The sequence below is a fragment of the Palaemon carinicauda genome, chromosome 1, assembly GCF_036898095.1.
Source record: "Palaemon carinicauda isolate YSFRI2023 chromosome 1, ASM3689809v2, whole genome shotgun sequence".
Taxonomy (NCBI): domain Eukaryota; kingdom Metazoa; phylum Arthropoda; class Malacostraca; order Decapoda; family Palaemonidae; genus Palaemon; species Palaemon carinicauda.
In genome coordinates, this window is record NC_090725.1 from 108,717,390 (window position 1) to 108,730,680 (window position 13,291).

Sequence of the window (13,291 nt, forward strand, 5' to 3'; positions counted from 1 at the left end):
GCCCATTTCCAGAATATCCAATTTTGCAAAAGCAAAGGTAACTTCCTATGGTATTAATACAGACTGCTTTGTCATCGCAGTTATCCAACTTGTAAAGGCATTCATCAACATCTGGAATTAACAACAGTTGGCAATAACTCCTGATAGTTAATGAAAATAGTAAAGTTTTTATTAAACTTTCCTGATATACAATATCAGGGATCAGCATGTACAATTTAATTACATCTCATTAGGAGTGCTCAGAACTACACATCTCAAAGATTTCTCACACCATACTGAAAAAATTGTGTGCTTTGCAAAACCTAATTTAATATTTAGGAATTTATCACAATTTAGCAATTGTGTTGTAGGCACTTACTAATAAGGCTATTTCTATATAAGGAGACCTTACATTCTAAGGCTTTAGAAAGGCTCTCTAAGTTTCTAAAGCACAAGTTAATATTGGTAGGACCATTGACTAATTTTTTTTTGAGTGACACTTCCCTTTTCATAATCTCATTTTGTTTACCAAATGCTCTCCCTTTCATTCTTTTCCTTTCAATTTAGGTCTCATGTCCTGGGAAAACAGTTTTACTCAATTCACCTTCAGTTCTACATTTCTGCTTTATTCAAATGTATGAAAATTTGCAATTCCTCCCATGTCTCACTAAACTACTATGTCATCTGCAAATCTTGTATTCCTCATCATGTTAACTCCATTTTCACAATACGATTTTCCTAAAAACTACTACTGGGCAAAGTATGCTGGGAATAATTTAGGAGATAGTGTCTCCCTCTCCAACTTTTCTCACTATCTTACATAGTTTTAGAATGGTTGTACTACCAGTATAAATTCTAAGTGTTCTAACATAAGATTCACCTATTCCCTGTCTTTGAAGGACTTTCATTACTGCTGAAGTTTAGACAGAATCAAAAGCTTTCTTATACTCTATAAAATGCCATACTGGTGGTTTGTCATAGTGCTGATTTTTTGTTGGTTAATTTGTACATTAAAAATATTTCTTCCCAAACCTTGAAGATCACTAATAGTTATTCTAGTTCACAGAAATATGGGAATGATATAAAGCATTTAACATTTCAATTATGCATACAAAATATATAATTACAAATACATTACTTATTTTCACAGCTGAAATAGTTTTCTCCCTACCTTCTAACTGTAACATACTATAAATCATTGGTTTATATATGTACAGTATACTACATATGGTTTGGTTATTTGAAATCAGGACTATGTTACCTCAACATTTCATACCATAAGGGTAACAAGGAGCCCCACAAAATTTACTTACCACTGCATGTTTTTCCATTTCCTTTGTAGCCCGGTTTACAAAAACAAGTCGCACTGCCCATATTGTTAATGCAATTAGCATTTTCATCACAAGTTTGTGTAATTGCACACTCATTCACATCTGAAATATTCAAAACATTCATTGACCTATAAAACAGTTTGCACAGTAATACACTATAAAAATAAAGGGATTTTGACGAAGGAAAAATCTATTTCTGGGCGAGAGACCTGTGCCGCCCAGTGAAATGCTCCTTGCCGCCCAGTGAAATGCTCCTTTTACATCATTTCTAAGGTAGAAACTGCTATGAATTTACCAGAGAAAAAATTGTATAGGAATGCTAGGTTGAACCCAGCTCACTCGCCTAATAAGGTGTCGGTATAATATACTGGGGCATGATAAATCACAACCAGAGGTCTTGTACCATTTTGATATCTCCTCGTAAGTGCGTCCGCCACTACATTCCACTCCCACAAGATGGACTGCTGACAAATGCCACTTGTTCGATGCTGCCATGGAAAATATTGCTAACAGGACGTGATTTAAGTGGGCTGACTTGGAGCCTCCTCTGTTTATGCAGTGGACTATGACTGCGCTGTCTAGAACCAGTCTGATACGAAGGTTCTTGGCTGGGGTCAGTAAGGAATACCGCCATGGCCTCTAGAACATTGATGTGAAGTTGTCGAAATACAGTCGACCATAGACCATGGACTTTCCTGTGTTGGGAGTATCCTCCCCAACCTGTTAAGGAGGTGTCTGTGTGAAGGAGTCCTGGGGCCGGATGTCGTAAGGGGACGGACTTCGATAGACTTGACCTTTGTTCATGGCCAAAGTCTCTTTTTGAGAATTGGGGGAAGTCGAGCTCTTTTGTGTCTATACTTCCCGTTTGCCCTGGAGCGCCATACTCTGTTTATGTCCTTTAGTTTGGCCTTCAGAACAACATCTGTCACGGAGGCAAACTGCAAGGAGCCTAGGATTCTTTCTTGGTTCCTCCTGGATGTCAACTTGTCCCCGAGAAAAAGTTTCATATTCTTTGCTATTTCTGTCCTCTTGGCTTTCGGGAGACATAGCGTATGGGAACGTAGGTCCCATTGTAACCCTAGCCATTGAAACTTGGTCTCCGAGACCAGGCGGGATTTCTCGAGGTTGACCTGAAACCCCAACTGTCGAAGGAAGGTTAATACTTTGTTTGTTGCCGTGAGGCAGTTCTCAACGTTGTCTGCCCAGACGAGCCAGTCGTCTAGGTAAGCTAATATTTGAATCCCCTGGGTTCAGAGTTCTTGAATTACCGTCTCTGCCAGTTTGGTGAAGATTCTGGGTGCTATGTTGAGCCCGAATGGCATCACTTTGAATGCGTAGGCTTGGCTGCCTAGTTTGAAGCCTAGGAAAGGACGAAAATGCCTTTCTATCGGAACGTGTTAGTAGGCATCTGTAAGATATATAGAGGTGGTAACGGCCCCACGGGGAAGTAAGGTCCGCACCTGAGAGACGGTTAACATGTGGAACTTGTCGCATCGAATGTAGGAGTTCAGACGGGACAGGTCGAGGATTACTCTTCGCTTGTCTGAGTCTTTGGCACGCTGAACAAGCGACCTTGAAATTTCAATTGATGAACCCTTTGGATCGAGTTCTTCTGCAATAGGTCGTCTGCAAACGAGACAAGCTGTTCCGTTGGAAGTTGGTAGAAACTGGTTGGTATAGGGGGCCCTTTTATCCAACTCCACCCCAGACCTTTGGAAATTATGCTGAAAGCCCAATTGCTGAACTTCCAACGATTTCAAAAGACTTAAAGTCTTCCCCCTACCTGAGGATTTTCAATGGGCTGAAGAGGATTTGCCTACCCGTTACGAAAGGCCCCTCTGGCGCCGGAGCCTCTGGCGCCGGAGCCTCTGGCGCGCTGGTAGCCTTGGAAGGAACCTTGAGATTCGTAGGCTGGGTTAAAGGCAGGGGAGGTAGCATATGAGGTCGATGCTACCCGAGCCTGAGGGACCAACACGTACTGTTGTTGAGGGTGCCCCTTCGAAGTAGAAGGTTGGGAACCTTGTGCCACAGGAACGGGTTGCACGAACTGAAGGGGCTGTCGGTTCTGAGAGGAGTGGAAGGGCCTCAGCCTCTTCCTGCCTCGAGCAGAGGTGCCGGCTGGCTCAAACTTTCGCTTGGGGACGAGGCCCCACCTAACCTTAAGGCTTTGGTTAACCCTGGCCGCCTCGCTGAGGACTGTGTTCACCAAGTCCTCTGGGAATAGATCCGGACCCCAGACTGGGGCTTTAATGAGCCTGTTAGGCTCATTTCTGATAGTAGCCTCAGACAAAACATGTCTTCGGCAATGAAACCTGGCAGCGAGAAACTCTTAGGCATCGACCAACAGTGTCTGTAGGAGGGATTTAGTGAGGACCTTAAAGAGATGTTCCTCCTCGTATGTAATGGCGGTCATCTCGGCCATAGTGGCTGAATTAATGGATCTACTGAGCCTGCATCGGGCTTCGAACTCTAGGCGAATCAGCGAGTCCGGAAGCCTTGGGAGGCGTTCGCTGAACTGTGTGGAGGCACAGTCAGCGTTCAGTTTGCCTGTCGTGAAGGTGGCCGGGGCGTTATGCCAGCACTCGTGGTCACCCGGGAAGAGGAGGGAAGTCAGGTCCGTCTCTCAGAGCTGCGGTAACGGCTTGTCATCCTTGATGGCCTGATAAGCTAGGTCCATCATCTTGGTGATGCATGGAGTGGGGGTTTGTTCATCAACCACGAACATCGTGTATGAGCTCTTGTGGGGTGTGAGCAGTGTGTTCACACAATCCCACTCATTCAAAGTGTGAACCCAGGTGGACTGGGCTTGTTCCTTAGGGTAGATGACGGTCTCCCTGGGAACTTTGTCCAATCTAATGAGAGCTTCCTCGGTCAAACGAGCAAAGCCGGGGAAGGGGAATTGGAGGCCCGGTGGATAGAACTCAAAGTCCTCAATGGGCCGGGTGCCAAAACCCTCGATGGTCAGCATGCCATCCTTGAACGGAGAATGCAGAGCCATCTTCCACGGATTATTCTTTGTGAATTCCGGGAGCTTAGAGGCGTCGGGGATGGCATATTGCTGCTGTTGCAGCAGTCCCGAGCGCACGAGGCTTTCTGCTAAGCTCTCATTATTATGCACCCTCTCAGTGAGGGTTGACATCATGGACCCGATTTCAGACAAAAGCTTGTTGGAGAAAGCTTCCGGGTCGAGGGGAGCCACCGGGGTGGCAACGGAGGCTGGCGTCGTTCTCAAGCCATGAGAAGACGACGACGCAACAGCAGTGTCTTTGGGGACTCTAGAAGAAGTCTTGACAGACTTCGGAGACTTTGAAGACTTACGGGTCTTGAGTAAAGGCCTACGATGAGCCTTAACCTTCGGGGTAACTGGGCGAGGCCTGATATCAGCCCCGTGTTTCCCCGGGAAGCCCTGAAAAGAAGAATGGGTACAAGTAGTAGAAGAGAAAGTCGGGCTAAGGAGAGGAATATTAGCCCGAGACCCACCTGCCTCACCTACCTCCTACCTGGATCCAGTTCGTCAAGGGCCATCGGTTCTATAACGAGGCTAATAGCCGCGACGTCTTCTGTTAAGTTCCCGCCCATCTCTTCCTGGTCCTGGGCTAGGAGCAAGGTCTCAATCTTCGCGATGATGGGGTCCGCTACATCTTTAGGCACCGCCGCTGATGTCTTGGCGTTTGGGTAGATCAGGGAACACCATTCCTCAGATAACACGTAAGGCTGTTTAGCCCTAACGTTACAGGCGAACCCGCCAACCCAGACCTTAAGGGTCGCCAGGGCTGAAGTCTTAGCTGGCTGGGAGCTCTGAAAGAGAACCGACCGTTTCTAGTGGCAAGAGACTTCAACGTAGTTAGTGAAGGTTAGATATCATCTTGTGAAAACCGAGTCATCGATTAGGACATGGTGGGAATAACAAATGTTAAAGATTAATATGTAAATCTAAAAGTAACTGCCTTTCCACTTACCGAGTCCGAGGTGAGCGTCGAAACCAGCTTATAACAAACCAGACAGTTGTCTAGGTGCCAGACGGTCAGGTCGTCAACAAGGACAGCACAGTGGGCGTGCAACCTACATACGTCGTGGCCGCAAGCTTGGTGAAGGACCGCCGCACAGGCTGTCATCTTACAGCGGACCACCTGTAAAATAAAGATACATAAGTATCCCGTAGTAGGTAGGTTCTAGAGGAGCACGGGGGCTCCGGGTGCTTAAAGTAAACCGGCAACCGGCGGGTAGTATTGTATTCTAAGCCGTAAGGGCAACCAGTAGAAAACACCTAATAAGGTAAAATACAAACAAATCAAATCCGTTGGTTATGATCATTCAGAGGGGGAACAGTCGAGTAGAAAAAATATAAAATGAATATGGTTAATAATAAGCCGTTGGCTCCGGGGAGACAACCGAGAGACCCAGGGGTCATGCTAGCCTACCGGGGTAGGCGGGACAAACGGGGGGAGAGAGAGAGAGAGAGAGAGAGAGAGACTCCCCGACTGTCGCAAGGACCTAACCAAAAAACTCGACAAGGTTCAACAAAGCTCGAAAGCTACACAAGGGATTCCTACAAATAAAAAGAGGGTAACATCGTGTGGGGTCCGTGGTATGCGGAACGTCACACGGGAAGGGTAGGGGAATCCTATTAACTGGGTCCCGTGGGGTGCGGAACGACACGGGGGATACGCCGTAAAACCCAAAGCATAGCAGAAATCACTCCAGCCGATCGATGGCCAACCGGAGCGGCGGAGAGAAAACGGCTACGAAAGGGCAGGAGTAGGCGTAAAAATACATTTCTGGGTCGACCTGTGACGTCCGGCGAAAAGTCCTTCTTTGTACTTTTTCTGATATAAATCTTCCAAATATACCAGAGAAAATTAAAAGCATGGAATGCAGAGGTTACAACCCTCGCGCGAGCACCTTGTTGGTGTCGTATATCTAAAAAGGGCGTTTGTAAAACACTATTCACAGGCTGTCTCCCATTTAGATAATCCCTTCATCAAAGGGGGAGGGCCGTGACAGGCCCTAGAGAATACAGTTGGGATACCCTACCGACACCTACCACGGAACGAGAGGACTGACCCATAAGACAAAACAGCTGACTCCAAGCCTCAGAGACGAGAGGCATCCCTGGAGTGGGGATGGGGTAGGCGGGTGGGTGGGGATGCCAGACGCCTACAACGAGAACAAGCCAATGGGGAGGCAGAAGGCGATCACGTGGGACAGGGAGACCAGGCGTAACAACCTGGTCGATGAACCAAGACAGATAATAACGAATCATCATAAACGGATAATGACTAGGTAATATAACGTAAGATAATATGATATGGTAAAATATAATGAATAGGGAAGCAAGCGATAAATACCGTTGGCTATTCATAGTAAGAGGGGGACGCAGGAGAGAGGCAGGGAAATAACGAGCCGAGCCCTCCAGTGCGGGTAGGTACCGACTGGACAGGAGGGCCAACATAACAAAATCGGGTAGATGCCGATCGAAATAAAAACACAAAACTGAAAGAACTGCCTCGCGAGAGTCCCACTTAAACTAAAGTAAATAACTAGGTGGTAATATAAGATACTGTATCGTAATCTGCTATCAGATATCACCTCGGTAAAAAACATAATAGCGTGAAGTAACCAACTAGGAGCGCCCGAAGGCGAGCAGGCATGCCAACCTAACATCGACTATGATACGTAGAGTAATATCATAACCGACTGATCTTGGTGAAAATACCATAATCATAATGTAATAACAGTGGGTGTGGACGGTGATATACCGAGCAAGGTTCGAAACGAAAAACAATTAGTATAGAGGACTAATTGTAAGACGTTAAGAACGAGTGAGAGGAGGTAGCCGGCCATGATGGCGGCCTCGAAGCGGGGCCGCGAACAGTAACAAATAAAAAATGAGATATAATAAAAAACTAAGGGCAAGGCTACCTCCAAAGACTCAAAACTCATAGATCTGGTACTTAACTTAGATGGAGAGACAGTAGAGTCCGACATCATTGATAAATCCTGGGTAAAACCGAGAAAACACCACGAAAAACAAATCAGAGTACATACGATGTGCTATGAAAAAGGAGTGAGGTCACTGGCGTGGGCTGGACTGTTGGTAGAAGAAGATCTGAGTTAGGGGTTGAACGGCACCTCGCTGTAACGGATATTGAGAGGAGATATCTAAATGGTACGAGACCTCTGGTTGTGATTTATCACGCGCCAGTATATTATACCGACACCTTAATAGGTGAGCGAGCTGGGTTCAACCTAGCATTCCTATACAATTCAGGTAAATTCATAGCAGTTTCTACCTTAGAAATTATGTAAAAGGAGCATTTCACTGGGCGGCACAGGTCGGAGCCCAGAAAATAAATTTTAGAGATAGGAATAACTCCCACAGTGCAACACTCAAACCACCGACATAAAAGTATTTTCAGGATTGTAAATAACGGATTTTGAGCGAAGCGAAAAATCTATTTTTGGGTAAGATGGCCATGACGCCCTGATGGAAGGTTCCTTTAGTAGCTTCCCAAGGGTATACAGTATATGACTACAGTGATATTCCCAGAGAATTAAACCAAAGGTTTCACATAATTCTAACTTCTGGCATGAGTACCCTTGACACGCCACATGGCAATCTGCACCCCGCATCAGAGGTTACCCTGGTTACCCTACTACTATCGTATCACAACCACGCCAATTCCCTCTGGCGGTCATTCCTTATAGTGTTGAGCATGGTGCTACAGATACAGTAGTTCGGGAGGGAAACTGAAGATCTTTTCTTAGAAAAGAAGGGTGGGTCCATCACGATGTCATGGCCATCTCACCGAAAAAGAGATTTTTCGCTTTGCTCAAAATCAGTTTTTTGGGCTCAAGCCATGATGTCCTGATGGAAACATACCAGAGAATTAATGTATCTGGATTTTCATCAGTGCCTTAACCTTGGGACAATAGTTCTACGGCCAAAAGGGCCAATCGAGACAAATGACGTTACCGTTATCCGTCATTATTACTACGCATAACAATGTTAGTGCTTCCTACCCCCTGCAGGGAAGAGTCACTTTAGACAGTAGAAAAGGGGCCTCAAGGTAGCATATATTGTATTAACAATCATAAGTATACACAGAATAAACGGTCTCAAGGTTTGTATATATTGCCAAACCAATATCAGTGTCCCCATCCGTTGTTTGTAAGCATACAATGTCATGAAAAATACTTACATGAGTAAGTCAAGGAACCCTGGCATCTTAAACATGCAATTGTCGGGCGAATTAGGACGCAACTGCATTTTAACAGACATTTATTTCTAATAAATGACTACATGCTAAATGAATGTAGCATAAGGAAATTATACAAGAGACATATACAGAAATTAATGTTCCCTTTTTGAAAGGGGAAGAAATGATGAGTGCCACTCTCAGACTGAAGAAAAGCTCTTTTAATAAGAGTTCTCTTTATAATTTTTGTACATGAAATAGTCTAACAACACTGTGTACTATGTACACACGGCACTAGTGGTATCCGTATAATTTCACACCTGAGATTCTGAACAGATTTAGTGTTACCTTGGCAACACTTATTCAAAGGGAGGTCACACGAAAAATGCTGACCCCTTCTCCTTTTAATTGATAGTCCCAATCAATTGACTGTTCATCGCAGAGCTAGACGACAGGGTCCAAAATACCACCTGCCGCCACCACATAATGCTTCAATCCATAGACTTGCTTAGCATAGCGTCTAAGACACTCTGGACAACCTCCAACCAGTAAATGAGCGAAAAGGCTCAAGTCCACACACTGAAAAGTTCAGTGATGAAGCAATTTTTCTCGGATCACTATCTGCAGGAGTACTGTCAGGATCCGCTCCGCGAATGAGGTAGGTGAGCTTCACCCTCAGTTGTAGGATAGTTTGATCCAGAGGTTTCTCCTGTAAAGAGCAGTTTCTCCTGAAGTCTGAAGTTCTACGAAGATAGACCTTAGGCACTCGAGCAGACAGAGAGAGACATCTTCCTTCAGTGGGCAGATTCTCCAGGAACTCCACCTCTTAGTGGGTAGCTCATCCTTAGCGAGAAAGGTTGGATCAGGAAAGAGATGCAGTTCTCCCATTTAATGTGGGCCTCATCCCCAGATAGGGCCACTATTTCACAAAGTCTAGCCCCAGAGGCTATAGCGAACAGAAAAATAACCTTTTGGTTGAGGGAACAATCCTCATTGTTCACAGGTGAGGCATAATGTAGGACCTTGTCCAAAGACTATAAGATGGGTTTTGGTCGTGGTGCAGGCCTAAGCCTTGCACATGTCTTCGGAATCTTATTAAAGATTTCATTCGTCAGATCCACTTGAAGGGCATATAGACGAGGTCTAGTCGAGGTTGACTTGCACGTAGATATTGGTCCATGGATCCAAAGATCCAATCAAGCGACCTCTCTCGCAAAGCCGGCCATACTCTTGGTGCTTACTCAAGGGTTCATATGGGGACAGGGCCGAGGAACCAATCTTATAGTATCCAAAGATGCACTGCCTCCTTTCTCAAAGGCCATCGTGCTGTTGGCCGCCAGACCTTGATTATAAGGGTGGACAGAGAAGGACAGGCAGAAGATCATGAGATTCCTTTCGGTCCTTTTGCTTTTACAAAGTAACTTACTTTTCCCAAGACGACTCGTATTGTCTTCTAGTTGACTAACTTGTTTTCTTCTAAGAATTCTATTTTGCCTTTTGAGATCCCAAGTCTTTTTCCCTAACCGTAAGGGCAAGGAATTCATAAGATGAAGGGATCGGGTGCTCTGTGAGAAATCGAAGGCAGAAAACTTCTGAACCTCCTGGATAATCCTAGGTGCAGAACTAGGACCAGCCTCAGCCTCAGTTCCTTCATTACAGGGATCGGGGTGCTCTTGGGCTACCTAGGAGCCAACAGAGCCCCTCTTCCCTGGAAGGGTCTCAGCATATAGAGGGCCTTCCACAGGAGATTGGATGGGCTGAACAGGAATTCCTAAGTCCATCCATTCTATTCTAGACACATGATGTCCGTTACCTCCACTACAGGATCCTCGTATGGGGCTACATATCAAGATAGTATCTTGATGACGCTTGTGACTAAGAGATCGATCTGCAGCTCGGGGACTTTTTCCCATCTGGGAGGGAATAGGTCTGCGTCCGTGGACCATTCCAACTCTATTGGCTTGAGCCCGAGAAGAGCATCCGCTGTCACCTTGCGGATCATTTATACATGAGCTGCTGATAGGTGCCATTCCCTTAGGGAAGGGATGGCTAACATCACCTAATGAAATGAGAAGTCCCTTATCCTCGACAGTTTCGAGGCCTCATTATCGCTTTGATGCCCCAGATCAGCCCGAGGTGGTCAGATCTGCGTGGAGTGTGTTTCCCCACCCATTACAGGGCTAATATGGCCTACAGGCCTGTGGCCTTTGGTCATTGTAGGTAAGCGAAGAAGGAACGACCATAATTGGTCCTTTTAGATCTCTTCGAGCGTTTGATGCGTATCTTCTACAGCCCTTAACGTATCTTACACCTGTGCTTGTAGCACTGGGTCTGTCATTATCGTGAACTGGAGAGAGTTCAAAACTCCTCCCTGTTAGCGTCTTGGAATCCTGACAGATTACCTTAGTCTCTTGACCGACCTTGCGATCTCCTTTTACATCCCCAAGGGAAAGGAGAGTTGGGGTGACCACAGGTTTCAATGGTTTTTTTTAAAAACATTGAAGGCCCTGAGCTGGAGAGAATAGAGACTTCTTGAAGCTATCTTGCATCCCCGATGTTCCGGGGGCCGGATCATCTCCATGGATGCTCATAGACCAGCCGTTTCAGGTGCTGCCCACCCCAGCCTGTCGTCCAGGTCCTTTGTTGCCTGAACTCTTTCTAGGCTTGGTTTAGCTTGACACTGTCTGCCAATTCTGTGAAGATCCTAGTACTGAATCTAGTCTGACGAGAATCTTGCCTAGTATATATGTTATCTTCTGTAACTTGGATCCTAGGTAGGAGGGGAGGGGGTGACTGACTGGAAGTTGCCGATAGACATCTTTCAGGTGTGACCAGACTGCGAACACCCCTTACTGAATAAGGTCCTTATGTTCAGAAAGATTAACATTCTGAACTTACTGTGTTATTGGAACTTGTTGAGTGGCGACAAGTCCAGAATGACTGAGTTTTCTTTTGTCCTTCACGTGAACACCAAACCGCCTTCCTTGGAAATCTATGGACTACTTTCCTTACCGCTAGTATGCTCTAGAGCTCTAAAGTATGCTCTTCCAGGGGGGTTTTGGAATGTAGGAAGAGTTGAGGAAAGGATGGTGGAGGTAATGTCTATTTCCATTCTAGTCTCATCTTGGTTAGGCCTTGGACCCAAGGATCGAAGGTCCAGCGATCCGGAAGGAACCTGCCTCCTACCAGAAGCGTTTGTTTGCTTTGCATGATCAGAAGGTGTACATATCTGACCGTTTGTGGGATGCTGTTGAACATCCCAAGGAAAACCAAGAATCTTTTCCGTCCTCCTTTTAGGTCATACCTGACCGTTTGTTTATATCAGCTTCCCAGTGTCGTGCTTCACTGTAATAGAAGATTCCTTTCTATTGTATAAGGTTTAGGATAAGTACGCTGGAAAAGAATAGGAGAGAGACATACTTGTGAATCCCTCCAGCCAACTGCTGCAACCTTCCTAATTATTGATTCTAGGGCATCCTCTTTAAGGGGGCCCCAATGGAAGATTCTAGCTCATAAGGATAGAGTAGCGTAAACAGCGCCTACATCCAGGGAATTAATAATGAGAATCAAAGAGACTGATGAGTCAGCGTAAGAAAAGGGGGAAGCGAGTCCCCAAATCAGGTAGGTCTCAGCAAGAGATTGTGCTTAGAAGCACAGCGTACTGGAAAACTATTCTATTGTATGGTTATGTACCAAAGATTTCTGTCTGTGATATGGTCCTATACTACAGATGTACAGGGTATTGTATACACCTATACAACTGGCATACTACCGTCAAGGCTAGTACTTGGGGATAAGTAAACTGGCACGGTACCTCAGTACCGATATGGCTAGCAGTTCTCCGGCATGTCAGTGACTCGTCGGTCGTCAGCGGGTTGCCGACAGAAGGCACACCATCCTAGCCAGCATTCAATGTGACTGGTAGTGGTGAAAACTATACACATAGCCAGCAGCCCGCTGAATCGTCGGCGACCCCTCGGGCTGTCGGCAGTCCGCCGGTTGTTGGCGGGCTGCCGACTGAAGGCATACCCACCCAGCCATTGACTAGGTGGTGACCAAGGGCACACACTTCCGGCTCTCGGCAGCTGAGTCAGATGTGACAGTGAATCAATGACTACCGTCGTTATCACTACGAGCCAGTGAAAGGATCACAAATTTGCCAGTTACCACAATGAATAAGTGAAATCTTTGGTCCAAATCCCGTAGAGTTTTCGTATTTGAGAGTTCGTAACTGAACTGCCTTTTTGTTTCAGACAACACCTGAAACCAAACCAACTGTAGTTCGACAGCTTGAGACTGACATCGTGTATGCACTGGCAGTGAGGGGGGGTACCCCCATCCCCACCTCCTCCCCTTGAACTTGAGTGGAGAAAGGAGGGATAAGGGACAGGATGTCGTACATTTATGAAGCTGTAATATTGGTAGGTATGGTTTCAGAGAGATTATAGAAACCTCACACCCAATTGCGCAAGTTGTTACGAGCTGTATCCCTAGATTATATTAACTTGGGATTTTTGAGACCTTCAGACAATAAGGTCCGGCCTACTTTCAGGCCGGAGGGTCTCTGAAGGGGTTGGGGATTCGGAAATAATATTGCTGGGGGCATGAAACCTGCATGTATTATGTACGTGAAAATACTCTCTTATTCCTGCAGAAGACTACAATGCATCATCTGGTGTTCCTCCTGTAAGGAAAGGAGAACAGAACTGAGTATTCAATTGATTATCACACGAACAATTTGCAAGTCATCTTTTGACAAAATAGCTTAGGACAGGAAGCTAT

At 45.8% G+C, this 13,291-nt stretch overlaps 1 protein-coding gene and 1 long non-coding RNA gene across 2 annotated transcripts in view; one reads left to right on the forward strand and one right to left on the reverse strand.

Annotated features, from left to right (window-relative positions):
• LOC137642879 (uncharacterized) overlaps positions 1-1,413 on the reverse strand; it is a 2,287-nt gene extending 874 nt beyond the window's left edge. The window contains exons 1-2 of the long non-coding RNA XR_011044918.1: positions 1,293-1,413; positions 1-111 (exon numbers count right to left, since the gene is read on the reverse strand). The exon at positions 1-111 is cut by the window's left edge and continues 12 nt beyond it. This is a non-coding gene — a long non-coding RNA (uncharacterized lncRNA). The remainder of the gene's footprint in view (positions 112-1,292) is intronic.
• A 9,281-nt stretch (positions 1,414-10,694) lies between these two features.
• Positions 10,695-13,291, forward strand: part of LOC137653458 (fibrillin-3-like) — a 46,028-nt gene continuing 43,431 nt past the window's right edge. Inside the window, exon 1 of the mRNA XM_068386905.1 lies at positions 10,695-10,725. Coding sequence (XP_068243006.1) covers positions 10,695-10,725 — 31 coding nt within the window. The remainder of the gene's footprint in view (positions 10,726-13,291) is intronic.